Genomic DNA, 19,613 nt, shown 5'->3' on the forward strand with positions numbered 1-19,613 from the left:
TGTTATTTGAATGGACAAAAAAATAGCTTTTCTTTCAAAAACAAAGACTTTTCTAACTGACCCCAAACTTTTGAACAGTAGTCTACACTGCTGCCATCTAGTGGCTAATATCAAATTTGCGCCTAAACTGGAATAATACAATGTGGCCTTTCTCTTGCATTTCAAAGGTGATTTAAAAAAAATATGAAATGTGTTTTTTTCTTTGTATTATCTTTTACCAGATCTAATGTGTTATATTCTCCTACATTAAATTCACATTTCCACAAACTTCAAAGTGTTTCCTGTCAAATGGTATATGCATATGCATATACTTGCTTCAGGTCTTGAGCTACAGGCAGTTAGATTTGGGTGTCATTTTAGGCGAAAATTGAAAAAAAGGGTCTGATCCCAAACACTAAGACACAGGTTTAAACACTAAGACACAGGTTTAAACGCTAAGACACAGGTTTAAACGCTAACACACAGGTTTGAACAATAAGACTCAGGTTTAAACACTAAGACACAGGTTTAAATGCTAAGACACAGGTTTGAACAATAAGACACAGGTTTAAACACTAAGACACAGGTTTAAACGCTAAGACACAGGTTTAAACGCTAAGACACAGGTTTGAACAATAAGACACAGGTTTGAACACTAAGACACAGGTTTAAACACTAAGACACAGGTTTAAACACTAAGACACAGGTTTAAACACTAAGACACAGGTTTGAACAATAAGACACAGGTTTAAACACTAAGACACAGGTTTAAACGCTAAGACACAGGTTTGAACAATAAGACACAGGTTTGAACACTAAGACACAGGTTTAAACACTAAGACACAGGTTTAAACGCTAAGACACAGGTTTAAACGCTAAGACACAGGTTTGAACAATAAGACACAGGTTTAAACACTAAGACACAGGTTTAAACGCTAAGACACAGGTTTGAACAATAAGACACAGGTTTGAACACTAAGACACAGGTTTAAACACTAAGACACAGGTTTAAACACTAAGACACAGGTTTAAACACTAAGACACAGGTTTGAACACTAAGACACAGGTTTAAACGCTAAGACACAGGTTTGAACAATAAGACACAGGTTTGAACACTAAGACACAGGTTTAAACACTAAGACACAGGTTTAAACGCTAAGACACAGGTTTAAACGCTAAGACACAGGTTTAAACGCTAAGACACAGGTTTAAACACTAAGACACAGGTTTAAACACTAAGACACAGGTTTGAACAATAAGACACAGGTTTGAACACTAAGACACAGGTTTAAACACTAAGACACAGGTTTGAACACTAAGACACAGGTTTAAACGCTAAGACACAGGTTTGAACAATAATACTATTTTCCTATAAGTATAAGGACACAAAATCACAGACCTAGACAGGTCTATCTACAGGTGACCTAGACAGGTCTATCTACAGGTGACCTAGACAGGTCTATCTACAGGTGACCTAGACAGGTCAATCTACAGGTGACCTAGACAGGTCTATCTACAGGTGACCTTGACAGGTACATTTACAGGTGACCTTGACAGGTCAATTTACAGGTGACCTAGACAGGTCAATCTACAGGTGACCTAGACAGGTCAATCTACAGGTGACCTAGACAGGTCAATCTACAGGTGACCCAGACAGGTCTATCTACAGGTGTCCTAGACAGGTCTATCTGCAGGTGACCTAGCCAGGTCTATCTACAGGTGACCCAGACAGGTCTATCAACAGGTCAATCTGCAGGTGACCTAGCCAGGTCTATCTACAGGTGACCTAAACTCAGCAAAAAAGGAAACGTCCCTTTTTCAGGACCTTGTCTTTCAAAGATAATTCGTAAAAATCCAAATAACTTCACAGATCTTCATTGTAAAGGGTTTAAACACTGTTTCGCATGCTTGTTCAATGAACCATAAACAATTAATGAACATGCACCTGTGGAACGGTACATATTCTCATTTACAACTGCAACCTGGGAGTATTTAGACCCTGACTGCAGCATTGAAGGTCCCCAAGAACACAGTGGCCTCCATCATTCTTAAATGGAAGATGTTTGGAAACACTAAGACTCTTTCTAGAGCTGACTGCCCGGCCAAACTGAGCAATCGGTGGAGAAGGGCCTTGGTCACTGACAGAGCTCCCGATTTCCTCTGTGGAGATGGAAGGACAACCATCTCTGCAGCACTCCACCAATCAGGCCTTTATGGTAGAGTGGCCAGACTTCAGCAAAAGGCACATGACAGCCCGCTTGGAGTTTGCCAAATGGCAACTAAAAACTCTCAGACCATGACAAACAAGATTCTCTAGTCTGATGAAACCAAGATTGAACTCTTTGGCCTGAATGCCAAGCGTCACGTCTGGAGGAAACCTGGCACAGGTGAAGCATGGTAGTGGCAGCATCATTCTGTGGGGATGTTTTTGAGGGGCAGGGACTGGGAGACTAGTCAGGATCGCGGCAAAGATGAATGGAGCACAGTACAGAGGTCCTTGATGAAAACTTGCTCCAGAGCGCTCAGGACCTCAGACTGGGCCAAAAGTTCACCTTCCAACAGGACAACGACACTAAGCACACAGCCTAGACAACGCATGAGTGACTTCGGGACAAGTCTCTGAATGTCCTTGAGTGGCCCAGCCAGAGCCCGGACTTGAACTCGATCAAACATCTCTGGAGAGACCTGAAAATAGCTGTGCAGCAACGCTTCCCATCCAACCTGACAGAATTTGAGAGGATCTGCAGAGAAGAATGGGAGAAACTCAAATACAGGTGTACCAAGCTTGTAGCCTCATACTCAAGAAGACTCAATGTTTTAATCGCTGCCAAAGGCGCTTCAACAAAGTACTGAGTAAAGGGTCGGAATACTTATGTAAATGTGATATTTCCATTTTTTTTCTAAAAATCTGTTTTTGCTTTCTCATTATGGGGTATTGTGTTTAGATTGATGAGAGGAAAAAAACTATTTTATCAATTTTTAAATAAGACTGTAACGTAACAAAATGTGTAAAAAAATTAAGGGGTCTGAATACTTTCCGAAGGCACTGTAAATGCATGCAAAGTTTATATGTAATTGAAAACGTACCTGTCCTGCAGAAAACCAAGTTCAGTTGTTTCTTTATGTTCGAAGTCAGTAGCTTGGGAGAGAGAATTGGAACAGTATTTATCCACTGGCTACGGTACAGTTTTGGCTCCTCCTGTCTCTAAGATGTTTAATTTTCATTGGCTATTTCTCTATACTTGTAGTTCACTAAGTGGACGAGAGACAGTTGACTTTGCCTATTAAGAAACACTCATGATGAAAGCATTAATACGAAGCTTTCATTTATTTTACTTCTAAAAAAGTGAATATTCTTTTCTAATATGATAAAGCAACCTTATCGCCACAATTAAACTTCAGCAATCAATTCCAAAATATTTATGCATGAAAATAAATGAATAGGAAACATAATATTGGAAGACTTTCTCTGGGCTCAACTACTTGTAAAGAAAGTTGGAACTATCTCATCAGCCTTGGAGCTATAGCTGCCCATATCATGTAGCAGGCTTGGTGACGGATGTTAAATGTACAAAAATATGTCAGAGCAATGAAAACAATCCTATAACTCTGTCTGATTCCACACCTGCAAAAACAAGAGGGGGGATCCGTGATGCTGTCCAGGTGGAAACGTCTGATTCTCCCTTTAAACAGTTGAAAGTAGATGAGAGACCATACAACTCAAAGAGCATTGGGTAAAACATCAGGGCTTTAAATAAAGATGTGGGTAGGTTAATAACTAGTTTATTCCTATCAGGTCCGTAATCATATTCAAAGGACAGTATAGTAGTCTACATATATCTATGTCTACATCCCTCCCAAAGCGCCACAATCTATACAGACCTGGATTCAAATAGCATTTGAAATCTTGCTTTAGCCTTTCTGGAGTGCAAGGTGGGTGTGTTTTTCATTTTTGGGACTTTTCTATTGGTTCCATTGCAACAGGCAGCTCAATCAAGTGTCTATACCCAGAGTGATGGTTTCTGGCATAGTCCCTTTCATCCACTCCTTCTGGGCACATAACTAAAACAGTGCGGAAACGCAGGGCAGCTCCTGCCTGTAACCGTCCGTAGTTCTCCTGACATTGAGATGAATTTGTCTGGGCTATGCTCATTTCAGATCACTTGACTGTATCATGATTTATTAGGAAAAACTAGCTCCTCCAACTGGTAGGATACGGACAGTTATCATAATACACTACTGTACACTTACGGATCTTGTGGAACTTATGACATGAGCGTACTGTCACATCCTTGCCATTATTACCACAAACAAAAGAAGCAATCTGAGACAGTCATACTGAACGGGGCATGTTTTCAGTTCCTTTATTTAATTTCCACCATGCAAACCATCAAAAGTCAAAATGTTCAAACTGAGTCCAATACAACCTATCGTCACCATTTAGGATGACTGTGGGTATAACACAGGATTACAGGATTTTCTAGTATCAATATAATTTACATATTTACAGTTTTAGGGTTAACTAAATGATTCTCAGCATTTCCTTAAATGACCCAAGATAGTGGTTATTATGACAGATGGATAGAGGATTAAAAAAAAAAACATGACAGTTTCAAACAATAGCACACGAGGCACACCAAACATTCAGTAGCATACATGCACGTCTCTCCTGTATAAACATTTTTTTAAATCAAGCATCTCAATAAATGCCCCATAAAATCATGTACAAACAGATGTAACATACAGTACAACACTCATAAGGAGCGAATCATTTTTCCCTACATTAACAGTGCATAAAAAATTGTGTTACAATCACAAGTGGTTGTTGTTTGGTCATCAATTCACAATCATTTTGTTATCGTCAACCTCTGAAATGTAATATATTAAGTTCCACAAGAAATTATGATTTAAAGTGGAAAAGGGGGATTTGTCTAAACATGTGCATCAGGCAATTTTTAAAAAACAAGCCACTATATTAATAATTGTACCCTCATAAAAGGTGCAATCTTTAGTAGCACTGTACTAAATTGCAAATGCAGTGGTGTTCACAGTGTAGAGCATAACTTAAACTACAGTGTGGGAAAAAAGTATTTGATCCCCTGCTGATTTTGATTGTTTGCCCACTGAAGAAGAAAGGATCAGTCTATCATTTTAATGGTAGGTTTATTTGAACAGTGACAGACAGAATAACAAACAAAAAAATCCTGAAAAACGCATGTAAAAATTGTTATAAAATTGATTTGCATTTTAATGAGGGAAATAAGTATTTGACCCCCTCTCAATCAGAAAGATTTCTGGCTCGCAGGTGTCTTTTACACAGGTAACGAGCTGAGATTAGGAGCACAATCTGTCCACAGAAGCAATCAATCAATAAGATTCCAAACTCTCCACCATGGCCAAGACCAAAGAGCTCTAAGGATGTCAGGGACAAGATTGTAGACCAACACAAGGCTGGAATGGGCTACAAGACCATCGCCAAGCAGCTTGGTGAGAAGGTGACAACAGTTGGTGCGATTATTCGCAAATGGAAGAAACACAAAAGAACTGTCAATCTCCCTCGGCCTGGGGCTCCATGCAAGATCTCACCTCGTGGAGTTGCAATGATCATGAGAACGGTGAGGAATCAGCCCAGAACTATCTTGTCAATGATCTCAAGGCAGCTGGGACCATAGTCACCAAGAAAACAATTGGTAACACACTACACCGTGGACTGAAATCCTGCAGCGCCCGCAAGGTCCCCCTGCTCAAGAAAGCACATATACATGCCCGTCTGAAGTTTGCCAATGAACATCTGAATGATTCAGAGGACAACTGGGTGAAAGTGTTGTGGTCAGATGAGACCAAAATGGAGCTCTTTGTTATCAACTCAACTCGCCGTGTTTGGAGGAGGAATGCTGCCTAAGACCCCAAGAACACCATCCCTACCATCAAACATGGAGGTGGAAACATTATGCTTTGGGGGTGTTTTTCTGCTAAGGGGACAGGACAACTTCACCGCATCAAAGGGACGATGGACAGGGCCATGTACCGTCAAATCTTGGGTGAGAACCTCCTTCCCTCAGCCAGGTAATTGAAAATGGGTCGTGGATGGATATTCCAGCATGACAGTGACCCTAAACACACGGCCAAGGCAACAAAGGAGTGGCTCAAGAAGAAGCACATTAAGGTCCTGGAGTGGCCTAGCCAGTCTCCAGACCTTAATCCCATAGAAAATCTGTGGAGGGAGCTGAAGGTTCGAGTTGCCAAACGTCAGCCTCGAAACCTTAATGACTTGGAGAAGATCTGCAAAGAGGAGTGGGACAAAATCCCTCCTGAGATGTGTGCAAACCTGGTGGCCAACTACAAGAAACATCTGACCTCTGTGATTGCCAACAAGGGTTTTGCCACCAAGTACTAAGTCATGTTTTGCAGAGGGGTCAAATACTTATTTCCCTCATTAAAATGCAAATCATTTTATAACATTTGACATGCATTTCTGTTATTCTGTCTCTCACTGTTCAAATAAACCTACCATTAAAATTATAGACTGATCATTTCTTTGTCAGTGGGCAAACATTCAAAATCAGCAGGGGATCAAATACTTTTATCCCCCTCACTGTATGTTAAGTATACTCTTAAGTTACCACTTGACTCAAATGTTTGTCATCACTAAATGAAATAAGTCACAAAACATTACATTGATAAGTTGGGTAGAGAAGAAAAGTTATGGGGATATTTTCCTTTGAACTGTAAAAATTGAAATAAATGATACAACAAATCATTAATCTGACTTTATTACAGCATGTCAATTTAGGTATTTTATGAATAAGCACTACAGTTATTTCATATGAAAGTCTCTCAAACTAGCATGTAGCCTATAAGAAGACATCACTGGAAGTTGGTGGCACCTTAATTGGGGAGAACGGGTTCGTGGTAATGGCTGGAGCGGAGTGGTATAAAATACACCAGACACATCGTTTGTGTTTTTGATGCCATCCCATTCGCTCCAATCCAGCCATTATTATGAGCCGTCCTCCCCTCAGCAGCCTCCACTGGAAGACACGCTCTTATCAAGTTTGACCCATTGGTTTCAACAACATTTACAGCAATTCTATACTAAAAAAATCTTCACACAATCACCGCTCTGTCTTGGAAAGAATAAGTCGCTCTGGATAAGAGCGTCTGCTAAATGACTTAAATGTAAATGTAAGAATAGCCAGGCTGTCGGTCTCACTGAGGTAATACTTGTTATAAAGGTGCTTTTAAAGAGTTTTGATAAATAAATTAACCTGTACTTTTTAGTGCTGGCTCATCACCCGCTTGATTCTGTCAGTCATAATTCACCTGTAAAAACTACATACATTGGCATTGCAAAAGTCCTACAGAAAAGATTGGCAATGAAGGCACGTGCGACAGATCTTTCAAATTGTTTTGTTGGAGACATCTTAGTATTTCCTCAATTCCAAAGAACCTCAATACAAGGGTCAGCCTATTATCTTGTTAATGATAACAAGTGTATATATATATCTGGTAAAAGTGATCGATGACTTTGAGAGGGTTATATCTTGGCAAACATTAGAAGTTAAATCTAGTAAGCACAGCACTTACCAGGAAGACAAACTCTTGTTTCGTTTCCACGTTATGCCAAATAGGGTCCAGTCCATACCACAATTATGCATAGTCAGTTGACTACAATTCTGAATGACTAGAATCCAGTTGACTAAATTCTACAATCCAGAAAGGGTCTAGTCATTCTAGATTCTAGTCATTTTAGATTATCTAATCTAGACAAACAGATTCCAGTCAATTTGGCTAGTTTAGAGAATTGATCATCTAAAATGACTAGAATCCAGTTGACTATATTCTACAATCCAGAATGACTAGAATCCTGTTGACTATGTTCAGGTCGTTTGTTTGACCTTACCCTGGTCCTCCACCTTCCTGATGGCTGCCTGGATGGCTTCCTGGTCTCCCAGGAGCTGCATGGGTTTGGTGGGTCGGAAGTTCTCATCCAGCTCAATCAGAATGGGTGTCCCAGTGGGTAACGTCACATTGACGATGTCAGCATCTGATATACCTGTTGATATAATATTGAATGTTGTGTTGTTCTGCTTCTGTAAACCACAGTAAAAACAACCATATTATCACCATAAACATAATAAAACCGTTAGCACAGCCCTCACCCATGCTGTTATGTAAAGCGTTAGCAACATGACCAATTAAAACCAAAATACACAGATAAGGGAATAACTTTATTATGTGTACATCTAGATCTTTACACAGTTGCCATTTTTTTGTCCAGCTACATAACGTTGATAATTTATAACATAACGGCCTATTAAGTAACTGGCTGGCCAGCTACAACAAACATTATCTCTATAAGCCTGTGGGGAAGATAAAAGGTCAATGTGGATCTAATGGCAGTAGCCTGATATAACAAACCTAGTGGGCTTTTTGTACAAGTTCAACCGCTTCCATTTCTGGAACTAATATACAGTATATTCCTCTCATCCAAATGGGAGTGAATGATAGTGACGAACTAGGTCTAAAACATGGAGGGCCTAGCAAACTCCAATACAAGGGCCTTTGTGGATTCAAACATTCAAATTCAAGTGAAAGTGGCCATGCAGCTCATACTAAAATCTGCATGAACAAAAGAACAATAGCAGTGCAGCAAAAGTCAATGGTAATAATGGTACTGCAACTGATGCAGTCCAGCTGAGCAGGGTTGGCATACAGAGACACAGAGACACACGAGGAGCCACCAGGCATACCTTCCAGGTGTTTCAACAGGGCCCTGCAGCTATTCCCATGCCCAGAGATGAGCACCAATTTCCCCCGTTTGATCTCCGGCACAATAGTGCCGTCCCAGTATGGCTGGAGCCTCTCCAAGACATCCTTCAGGCTCTCCGACTTCGGAAGATCCTCTTTAGACACGTCACAGGTAGAATACCGGCGGTCATTGTAGATCTCCAGGAAGTAAGGGTGTGATTCGTCGATGGGGGGCAGCGTGAGGTCATAGCTCCTCCTCCACTGTTTCACCTGCTCCTCACCATGGTTTAGGGCCATCTCAGCTCTATTCAGCCCGATCAGGGCACCGTAATGGCGCTCGTTGAGTCTCCACGTCCTGACCACGGGGACCCACTCCTGCTCCATGGCTTCCAACAACAGCCAGGCTGTGTGGATGGATCGGCTGAGCAGGGAGGTAAATACTACATCCAGGTGGTAGCCTGCTTCCTTCAGGAGGTGACCACACGCCAAGGCCTCCTTCACCCCGTCCTCACTCAGCCTCTGGTCCACCCAGCTGCAGAAGCGGTTCTCTTTAGTCCAGGCTCCTTCTCCATGCCTCATCACAAAGACTTTGTACTTGGACATCCGGAATGACTGTCTGGCAGCAGCAGCCTGTACACAAACAATGAGTTTACAGTAATTAGATGAGGGCGATGCTGGACTAGTGCAGTCACATATAGTACTGTGGCCAGACACTTACCACAAAAGTGAAAAACATCATTCAACAAGTCTCTTGATGAGTTTCATCGACCTAAATATCCAACAATATTTCAGTGGTGTTGTATATTATTAACTATACACAACTCCACTCACTAAAGCCTAATATTTTACTGTTGCTATGTAACTGCTGTTACTAAGCTTAATGTCAGAAGCAGTAGCCATGTCATTTATTCTGCGGCTGAGGGTCTAGTGGGGTCAGCAAATGTCCGGCATTTCGAATGGTTAAAAAGGCTACATGCCAACACAACGGGTTATGTTTAACCCCAAATTAAACAGGTTAATGCAGTAACTAAACATGGAAATGTGGCTATTACACATTCCCTAATTAATACCTTTTACATCATAACAGTCAAATGGTAAAACATTTTAAAGTTAGCTGGGACGCATTTTACACTTGTCATCTCATTGGTAGGCTGCTAGCGGGCATGCGTTTACGCGCGAGACTGCAAGACGGCAAACTACAAAACATAAATGTACCCGAACACATGCATCATAATAACAGCATGAATACTAGCTTACCCTGCGAGTTTACAAGTCCGTCCCAATAGTCGCGCAGTCGTGACTGTTGACAGAAATGTGGACAACCATCGAGAGCGTTTAAGAAGTCCGCGATTGAAAGCTTGTGGTCCAATCGAAACGGCAAAGCCCCCGTTAGGGCGGGATTTGTGTCATGTGTGCGGCCCATGTGGAGAGATGGAAGAAAAGGCTCCCCGGAACGTCATGGGGGACAAGGCATGACACATTCCGCTGGCTACAGTCCAACAGTAAAGTATATTCTATGTCAATGTTTTGCTTGGCAAAAACTACAGTATGAACTATGATTGATCCACAATGCAAATTACACGCACACGCACACACACGATCACACCTTTGTGGAATAAACTGTGTGCAGCTGACTGTTGACCATACATGTGACAATGATAACACAAGTAATTTATTGTCAGTAACACAATCATATTTGGATAACTTCTAACATCCAACATTTTGTGTGTCCATACCATATAATACACACTACAGTTCAAAAGTTTGGGGTCACTTTAGAAATGTCCTTGTTTTTGAAATGAAAGCACGTTTTTTTGTCCATTAAAATAACATCAAATTGGTCAGAAATACAGTGTAGACATTGTAAATGTTGTAAATGACTATTGTAGCTGGAAACGGCTGATTTATTTATGGAATATCTACAGAGGCCCATTATCAGCCACCATCACTCCTGTGTTCCAATGGCACAGTGTACTAGCTAATCCAAGTGTATCATTTTACAACGCTAATTGATCATTAGAAAACCCTTTTGCAATTATGTTAGCACAGCTGAAAACTGTTGTTCTGATTAAAGAAGCAATAAAACTGGCCTTCTTTAGACTAGTATCTGGAGCATCAGCATTTGTGGGTTCGATTACAGGCTCAAAATGGCCAGAAACAAATCAAATCAAATCAAATGTATTTATATAGCCCTTCGTACATCAGCTGATATCTCAAATAACTTTCTTCTGAAACTCGTTAGTCTATTCTTGTTCTGAGAAATTAAGGCTATTCCGTGCGAGAAATTGCCAAGAAACTGAAGATCTCGTACAACGCTGTGTACTACTTCCTTCACAGAACTGCACAAACTGGCCCTAACCAGAATAGAAAGAGGAGTGGGAGGCCCCAGTGCACAAATGAACAAGAGGACAAGTACATTAGAGTGTCTAGTTTGAGAAACAGATGCCTCACAAGTCCCCAACTGGCAGCTTCAAAAAATAGCACACGCAAAACAGCAGTCTCAACGTCAACAGTGAAGAGGAAACTCCGAGATACTGGCCTTCTACAACATTAACAATGTCTACACTGTATTCCTGACCAATTTGATGTTATTTTAATGGACAAAGAAATGTGCTTTTCTTTCAAAAACCAGGACATTTCTAAGTGACCCCAAACATTCGAAGGGTAGTGTATATAATAACAACATTCCATAACATATTACATAAAGATAATATATTATTTTCCCTTGAGTGAGTATAATTATCATATGATAGAAATGTGATTTGCGTGCACACACAAAACATATGTACACATAACAACGCAAGAGACTCTGTAGCTACGTAAAACCATGCAAACTAACTTTGTTCCTTGACTGTCATAATGTAAGTTAAACACTGAGGAGTCATAATGATGTCATCGTTCCACCCGTGACTTTTAGGAAGCAGCGAACATCTTCTTTCTGCCCTCCATGCCAGACATGGCATCCACATTCTTACGCCAATCAGTCACTTCCTCTTTCTATGGAGATGACAGAAGTATTGCACACGCAGTTGTATTGCAGGTGCACATCACAAAAAAATAAGTAACGAAAAGAAAGCATTGGGACAAGGTGTACTGTGCAGTGAATGTCCCTCTTACCTTCTCCTCCTCCTTCTTGACAGTCTTGAGGTTGGCTTTGAAGTCGACAGACTCTTTGATCTTGGCTCCCAGCAGGGCCCCCATCATGGCTTCAGCTGATACTCTCACCCTCTTCAGCTGAGGTCGCTTCTTGCCCTTCAACTCAATGATCTTCATGGTCAGATTTTCAATCTATATTGCCACATAGCAAGGTGTCAAAAAAATAAAAGTCTCCATTTCTAAATAAAAGTTCCACATACCAACACAAATATTCACTCTGTGATAAAATTTCACTCCGTGGTTAAGAGTACCTGACTCAAAGCCACAAGAGGGTAGAACATATTTCAAACGTTGCTGTCTGTACATTGATTTGATTGAAATGTTATTGTAAAAAATAAATGCATATGTTGCCTTTATGGTAACAATTCTTTTTTACAATTTCGCCCTGAACAAAGGTTTATTATATACTATTCTTCTTAATAAGATATCCCACACTTGGATAGAGTATGAATTGAAAGATAATACACTGATGTGAATTGTTTGTAATATTTGAATGTGAGAATCTGTGGATTGGGTACCTCTGCATCACTTTTGGAAACTTTCATTGCGATGTCGTACCGCTCTTCATCAACAACATCAATTTTCTGGTGCAGTTCTTTACAAAGAGTCTGTGAAGAGAAAGCAGATTGATATCTGAATATAGCGTACTCATACTCATAGTACCTGAATATTTTAGAATATACCCAATGTACTTAACTCAGACTAATGTACCTAAACATACAAACAAACTCATATTCATAGTACTTTTCCTGAATATAACTAACTATACTGTAGTCATACTCATAGTAACCTACAGATTTGGTCATTTTGATCACTCTGTTGTCCCAGAGAATTTTCCTGAGCCACAGGATTTACATGAATTCACTGAAAATCTGCAGTTCTCCTTCTCTCTCGCTTGCTCAAATGCTAAAGCACCAGACCAAATAAATATCCTAGGTCCTATCAAAACGCATTTCCTGTTAGAAATCATTACTTTTTTTGAGAATAATCAAATCTTCCTGGAGCAGGATGATTTTACTCCTGCAATGAAACTGATCAAATTAAGATCTGACACCTGTACCTAAATATACCTGAACATTCCTAAATATACTTATACCATAGTACTGTACCTGAATGAACATGAATATACTCATACTTACTGTACCTGAATATACATGACTATATGCATAGTAATGTATCTAAATAATATTCCTATATTAATAGTACCTGCAGGTCCTGTACAGACAGCCCAGATAGGTTGAGTGCTGGGACTCGTTCATGCAGTGTGCTTTCTCTGTCAATCACCTTCTGCTCCTTTTCAGCCACCAACATAGCCATGGCCTTCTTCACCAGTTTGGTCTGGGATACATCACCATATAATTACTTTATACTATTATGTATTAGCAGTGTACTTGTAGCATAACTGCTATTGTGTTTGATATATCTATGTGTACGTTAGCCACAAATCACAACTGACACACATTATGGAGAACTGTTGTTTAGTTGTAATTGACAGTAACAGGGAAGTAAGACACAAAAGGTACCTTCAAGAAGAGTCTGCGAGATGCAGAGATCTTCGACTTTGGTTTTGGCTGAAATGAGGTCAGAGAAGATGTTTTAAGCTCATTGCTAAACAAAGAATAAATAATAATATTCATGATCAATATTTTGATTTGAAATTATGAATTGGCTTTTATGGACAGTACCCTTGAACTGTTTATCTTTGTATTGTTGCTGCATCAAATTAACTGAGGGCTTTATATACATTTTAGTCATTTAGCAGACACTCTTATCCAGAGTGACTTACAGTAGTGAATGCATACATTTCATGTATTTTATTTTTTTGTACTGGCCCCCCGTGGGAATCGAACCCACAACCCTGGCGTTGCACACACAATGCTAGCGTTGCAAACAACCATGCAAACACCATGCTCTACCAACTGAGCCACAGGGAAGACATTTGATTGATTAGATCAAAAGTCCTGAAATCCAGAATATAAAATACCCTGATCTTCATGCTATGCTGCAACTGCACCTTCTAGGCCAGCGCAGTGAAGCATAAATTATTGTGATAATAGACCGGTTTCCCTTCTTTCTTTTCTTTCAAAAACACGCGCGTGCTGTCTCTGACCAACTCTCTCTTTATCTCTCTCAGAACCATCTTCTTGATCCTAACCAGTCACGGAGGCTCTCCGCTCTGCCAAAGCTGACTCTCTCTCCTCTGTTGTCATCCTCCTAGATCTATCCTCTGCCTTCAACACCGTGAACCATCAGATCCTCCTCTCCACCCTCTCAGGGCTGGGCGTCTCAGGCTTTATCAGATCCTCCTCTCCACCCTCTCAGGGCTGGGTGTCTCAGGCTCTATCAGATCCTCCTCTCCACCCTCTCAGGGCTGGGCGTCTCAGGCTCTACACACTCTTGGATTGCATCCTACCTGGCATGTCGCTCCTTTATGTATTTGTTTTGAGCTGTTGGTGGAAGGGGCACTTGATTCAGCAGGCCAGGTGCTGGGAAGGCAAAGTGTTCCCATTTTGAACCATTTCATGTGTCTGAAGGTAGAACTCTGCATACCCAGCATGCCCAGAGAGCAAATCAAGTACACTTACAGGTCTACCGCTGGCCAATCAGATAGCTCACATCATAAAAAACATGACTAGAGAGACTCAATGAATACAGCAAAGAGCTGCTGTTTTTATGAGTCAGTTCATGTTTGTTGTTATTCAGCACTGTCAACACTTTGTTCAACACTTTTACAAGCCATAAAATGTGCGTTCTCCTTACTTCCACTCACGCTAAAACCAGCACTGCAGCTGTAATGAATGAGTATAGCAAAGTGTTCCCATAAGCTTGCATTGTTATTATTAGTGGCTTTTAACATCAAGGAATATTTCACTTTCTGGTAAAAAGAGTAACAACATGAATTGGTGCATGAGGCAGAAATGATTCAGTGCGACTTAAGTTTTGCTATCAGCTGGAAGACTGTTCCCTTTTTTCAGCGAAGGGAGCGCTCTCCCTCCCCTCACTGACCATCAGATGCAGGTCATCAGTACAGTAAAAAACAAAGGGATCTCTCTCCCTCCCCTCACTGACCATCAGATGCAGGTCATCAGTACAGTAAAAAACAAAGGGATCTCTCTCCCTCCCCTCACTGACCATCAGATGCAGGTCATCAGTACAGTAAAAAACAAAGGGATCTCTCTCCCTCCCCTCACTGACCATCAGATGCAGGTCATCAGTACAGTAAAAAACAAAGGGATCTCTCTCCCTCCCCTCACTGACCATCAGATGCAGGTCATCAGTACAGTAAAAAACAAAGGGATCTCTCTCCCTCCCCTCACTGACCATCAGATGCAGGTCATCAGTACAGTAAAAAACAAAGGGATCTCTCTCCCTCCCCTCACTGACCATCAGATGCAGGTCATCAGTACAGTAAAAAACAAAGGGATCTCTCTCCCTCCCCTCACTGACCATCAGATGCAGGTCATCAGTACAGTAAAAAACAAAGGGATCTCTCTCCCTCCCCTCACTGACCATCAGATGCAGGTCATCAGTACAGTAAAAAAACAAAGAAGCTCACTCAGCTGTGCCTCACAAGTAATACAACAAATAGTCTATTACCAGTGTGATCATATACCTAAATGTTTTTAATATCATTTCAAAATGGTCTGAGAAGAACAAAATTGGCAGGGCAATTCAAGCATAGCCAATAAGCAGTGATAATGTATTGGGCCTATAGCTTACTGTACATACCTCATTGCTACAGAACTGTTTTTAATTGGTTAATGTTGCATAGGCTTAGGGTTTTTAAGTCATGTTAAAAACAAATTGGAATGGTAGATCTCGGCTTGCAATTTGACTCAGAAAGTGATCTTGGTGACCACTACAACATCCGAAGAGTACGAGCTTTCCTCACACAGGAAGCAGTGCAGATTCTAATCCAGGCACTTGTCATTTCCCACCTAGACTACTGCAACTCTCTGTTGGCTGGGTTCCTCGCTTGTGCCATCAAACGCAGCGGCCCGCCTGGTGTTCAACCTTCCTAAGTTCTCCCGTGTCCCCCTGCTCCTCCGGACACTCCACTGGCTTCCAGTCGAAGCTTGCATCATCTTCAAGACCCTGGTGCTTGCCTACGGAGCAGCAAGGGGAACTGCCCCTCCTTACCGTAAGGCTATGCTCAAACCCTACCCTACTTTTCTTTTCCTACTACTGCTGTTGAGGGAAAATGTACTTGATACGATTGTGATATGTTGTTGTCTCACCTAGCTGTCTTAAGATGAATGCACTAATTGTACGTTGCTCTGGATAAGAGTGTCTGCTAAATTACTAAAATGTAAATTAAATTACGCCTGTCAAGATGATCATTGTGTAAGGGCAGTGTTCATTTCTGCACATTTGTTCTGGTTTGAGTATGAAAATTCACTTACCGGCCTGGACCAACATCAGCCAATTGGAGAGAAAGAAACCAAAACCCCAAAAGAGGAAGATTGTCACGTTTATGTTCTTTGCATATTGTTTTACTGCAGTGACTATAGAACGTCTACACCCCCCTTGGAGTTCTTCACATTTCATCGTTACAAAGTGGGATTAAAATTGATTTAATAGTAAAACATTTTTTTAAATGATCTAAACAAAATACACTATAATGTCAAAGTGGAAGAAAAATTGGAACATTTATTGAATATGAATGAAAAATAATACACTAATAAAGTATTTACACCCGAGTCAATGCATGTTAGAAACACCTGTGGTAGCGATTACAGCTACAAGTCTTCTTGGTTATGTCTCATAAGAGCATTGCACACCTCTATTGTGCAATATTTTCCCATTATTGTCTTAAAAATTATTCAAGCTCTGTCAAGGTGTTGGGATCATGGCTAGACAGCAATGTTCAGGTCTTGCCATAGATTTCAAAGCAGATTTAATTCAAAACTGAGCTTCTCAGGAAAATGCTCTGCCTTCTTGGTAAGCAACTCCAGTGTAGATTTGGCTTTTGTCTGTTATTGTCCTGCTGAAAAGTGAATTCCTCTCCCAGTGTCTGTTGTAAAACAGACTGAAGCAGGTTTTCCTCTAGAATTTTGTCTGTGCTTAGCTACATCCTATTTCTTTTCATCCTGATAAACTCACCAGTATTTGCCAATGTCAAGTATACCCATACCATGATGCAGCCACCACCATGCTTGAGAATAAGAAGACAGTTACTCAGTGATGTGATGTGTTGTATTTGCCCCAAAACATGAGGCTTTGTATTTAGGCCAAAAAGTGTATTCCTTTGCCATGTTTTTTTTTGCGGTATTACTTTAGCATGTATTCTGTATATTTCTATTCTTCTTTTCACTCTGTGATTTAGGTCATTATTGTGGAGTCACTAAAATGTTGTTGATCTATCCTAATTTTTCTCCCATTACAGCCATTGCACTCTGTAACTGATTAAAAATGTCCAATGGCCTCATGGTGACATCCTGAGCAGTTTCCTTCCTGTCCTGCAGCTCAGTTCAGAATGACGACTGTATCTTTGAGGTGTCTGGGTGGTTTAATACATCATCCATAGCATAATTATTAACTTGACCATGCTTAAAGATATATACAATGGCTTATTTGTTATTATTACACATCTACCAATCACCGCCTTTATTTATGAGGTTTTCGAAAAGCTCCCTGGTCTTTGTAGTTGAATCTGGGCTTGAAATTCAGTACTTGACTGAGGGACCTTACACATGTTGTATGTATAGGGGACAGAGGAAGGGTTAGTCATTAAAAAATCATGTCAACCCTTATTATTTCAAACAGAGTGAGTCCATGTAACTTATTATATGATTTGTTAAGCCACATTTTACTTCTGAACTAGTTTAGGCTTGCCTAAACAAACGGTTGAATACTTATGCAACGACTATATTTTCTATTAATTCGTCAAAAACAATTATAATTTTCTTTTCACTTCGAGAATTTTGTGTGGATCAATTACAAAAAATTACAATTAAATCTATTTCAATCCCACTTTGTAATACAACAAAATGTGGAACAAGTTCAAGGGGATGTAGACTTTCTACAGTCTCTGTATATGTTGACAGCAATGCACTGAAATATGAGCCGTTGATACTTACGCTTCAGACATGGTTGCAGTTCTCTGTGTCTCCTACATATTTCACAATGTAAAAAAGTTAAACAGTTACAACAGACTGAAAGACGTTTTCAAAACTACATCATATTACACACAGTTTATTTTATTACGGACAGTTTTCAGCACGCAAAACTATAGCTAAACTATTTTAGATAAAACATACATAAAACGATACATTTAGTTCATTTTGATAACATTCCAATCTATTCTAGCAGATTATCAGATAAAAACTATCTTATTTCTTGATACCTACAGCAAATGACTGTAATAAAAACGTACAACATACAACTAAAATACATGACATGACCTTGGAGTAATAAAATATTGGTTGAAAGTCAGTACCGTTAACACACAATAAATCTGTCGGAGTAGTATTTTGTCTTTATTTTATTCAGTCTTTAGTTAATTTAGGATTAAGAAACATATCTGACTAGTGTTTAGTATTTGGGGCATTATCAAGGAACGCTTTTATGCAGATGTATAACTTGATTAAGAAAGGTCTTCTCCCAGGAGATATCCTTTTTAGTATTGTAGATTTTAAACTGCATGAATTGTACACACACATGGAGATGGAGTTATGAGCTCAAATAGCTAAACTGGTTAGCTATCTTCTGTAATATCTCACAAAAATCATATATATCAAACATACATAACAGAAAACAATTCTCTGGTTGTTCGCCAATTCATAAAATGACCATGAAATGTACCATGAAAACAGGAAATGCAATAAAGTTCTGGTCTTACCCGATTGCAATAGAAAATGTTGGCAAACTAAAACAATCCTGACATAAATCACATGTACAAACTACAACTTCAACTTGACATCTCTTTGCTGGGGGTACCTACTCACACTGACAACAAGCTACTGTCAAAAACATACACACAAAAAAAAAATCCTTTACCACAATCAGATTTTACACTTTCCTCCTTTGAGGCGTTACATTAATACTGGAAACTTACCTTTCAGGTGAAGAAAAGCTACTGTAACGTTACTAGTTGTCTTTGTGAGGCTGGAGGGATGGAAAGTGGGTTAATATATAGATTCTGGACCTCATGTGAGTGGCTCACCAAAATAGACCCTCTGTCCTCACCATTCTTACTATGTGTGACCTTCCACACATAGTGACTTGATTTGAGTTTTAGTGGTGGTACTTTAAATTCTACTACATGTGATTTGAGAGCGTAAATAAATCTATGTAAGTGATACATTATATTTGGTGAACACAACCAAGAGTACTTCAGAGAATTTGATCCGTGTCACATAACTAACTGTACAATGCCATGTAGTTTGGAAATGAATAATGATTACACTGAGATTTTAATTAACCGGACTGTTTATTATAAGAATTAAGAGTTCTCAAGGACTTAGATGTACACTACCGGTCAAAAGTTTTAGAACACCTACTCATTCAAGGGTTTTTCTTTATTTTTACTATTTTCTACATTGTAGAATAATAGTGAAGACATCAAAACTATCAAATAACATACATGGAATCATTTACTAACCAAAAAAGTGTTAAAGAAATCAAAATATATTTTATATTTGAGATTCTTCAAATAGCCACCCTTTGCTTTAAGGACAGATTTCCACCGGTCTAATGTCCATTGCTCGTGTTTCTTGGCCCAAGCA

At 39.9% G+C, this 19,613-nt stretch overlaps 2 protein-coding genes across 3 annotated transcripts; both read right to left on the reverse strand.

Annotated features, from left to right (window-relative positions):
- Positions 1–6,497: 6,497 nt before the first annotated feature.
- Positions 6,498–10,558, reverse strand: LOC106561646 (bisphosphoglycerate mutase). 2 transcript variants are annotated; one of them, XM_014125802.2, is made up of 3 exons: positions 9,449–9,955; positions 8,733–9,360; positions 6,498–8,035 (listed from the first exon to the last, which is right to left on the reverse strand). In XM_014125802.2, the coding sequence occupies exons 1-3, from the start codon at positions 9,467–9,469 to the stop codon at positions 7,860–7,862; spliced, it is 825 nt and encodes a 274-aa protein (XP_013981277.1). In that variant the 5' UTR covers positions 9,470–9,955; the 3' UTR covers positions 6,498–7,859. The 2 variants fall into 2 exon arrangements, with proteins under 2 accessions (XP_013981277.1, XP_013981278.1); XM_014125803.2 differs by lacking the exon at positions 9,449–9,955 and adding an exon at positions 9,988–10,558 and having other exon boundaries at positions 6,500–8,035.
- Positions 10,559–11,087: 529 nt separating this feature from the next.
- Positions 11,088–19,050, reverse strand: LOC106561650 (troponin I, slow skeletal muscle). The gene is made up of 8 exons (XM_014125809.2): positions 18,944–19,050; positions 17,967–17,998; positions 16,290–16,293; positions 13,410–13,457; positions 13,093–13,224; positions 12,405–12,494; positions 11,848–12,018; positions 11,088–11,727 (listed from the first exon to the last, which is right to left on the reverse strand). Exons 2-8 carry the CDS (start codon positions 17,975–17,977, stop codon positions 11,644–11,646), a joined length of 540 nt encoding a protein of 179 aa, XP_013981284.1. The 5' UTR covers positions 17,978–17,998; positions 18,944–19,050; the 3' UTR covers positions 11,088–11,643.
- Between the last annotated feature and the right edge of the window lie 563 nt (positions 19,051–19,613).

Source organism: Salmo salar, chromosome ssa10, assembly GCF_905237065.1.
Source record: "Salmo salar chromosome ssa10, Ssal_v3.1, whole genome shotgun sequence".
Lineage (NCBI taxonomy): Eukaryota > Metazoa > Chordata > Actinopteri > Salmoniformes > Salmonidae > Salmo > Salmo salar.

Excerpts from the sequence above, each read along its gene's own strand:
- LOC106561650 (XM_014125809.2), bottom strand. Across the intron at positions 13,225-13,409 it reads CTCGCAGACTCTTCTTGAAG|ACCAAACTGGTGAAGAAGGC; the intron begins GTACCTTTTGTG and ends GATGTATCCCAG. Across the intron at positions 12,495-13,092 it reads TGTCTGTACAGGACCTGCAG|ACTCTTTGTAAAGAACTGCA; the intron begins GTACTATTAATA and ends TTCTCTTCACAG.
- LOC106561646 (XM_014125802.2), bottom strand. The coding sequence starts at position 9,469 with ATGATGTTTTTCACTTTTGTG. Across the intron at positions 9,361-9,448 it reads TGATGTTTTTCACTTTTGTG|GCTGCTGCTGCCAGACAGTC; the intron begins GTAAGTGTCTGG and ends GTTTGTGTACAG. Across the intron at positions 8,036-8,732 it reads CCTGTTGAAACACCTGGAAG|GTATATCAGATGCTGACATC; the intron begins GTATGCCTGGTG and ends TTATATCAACAG.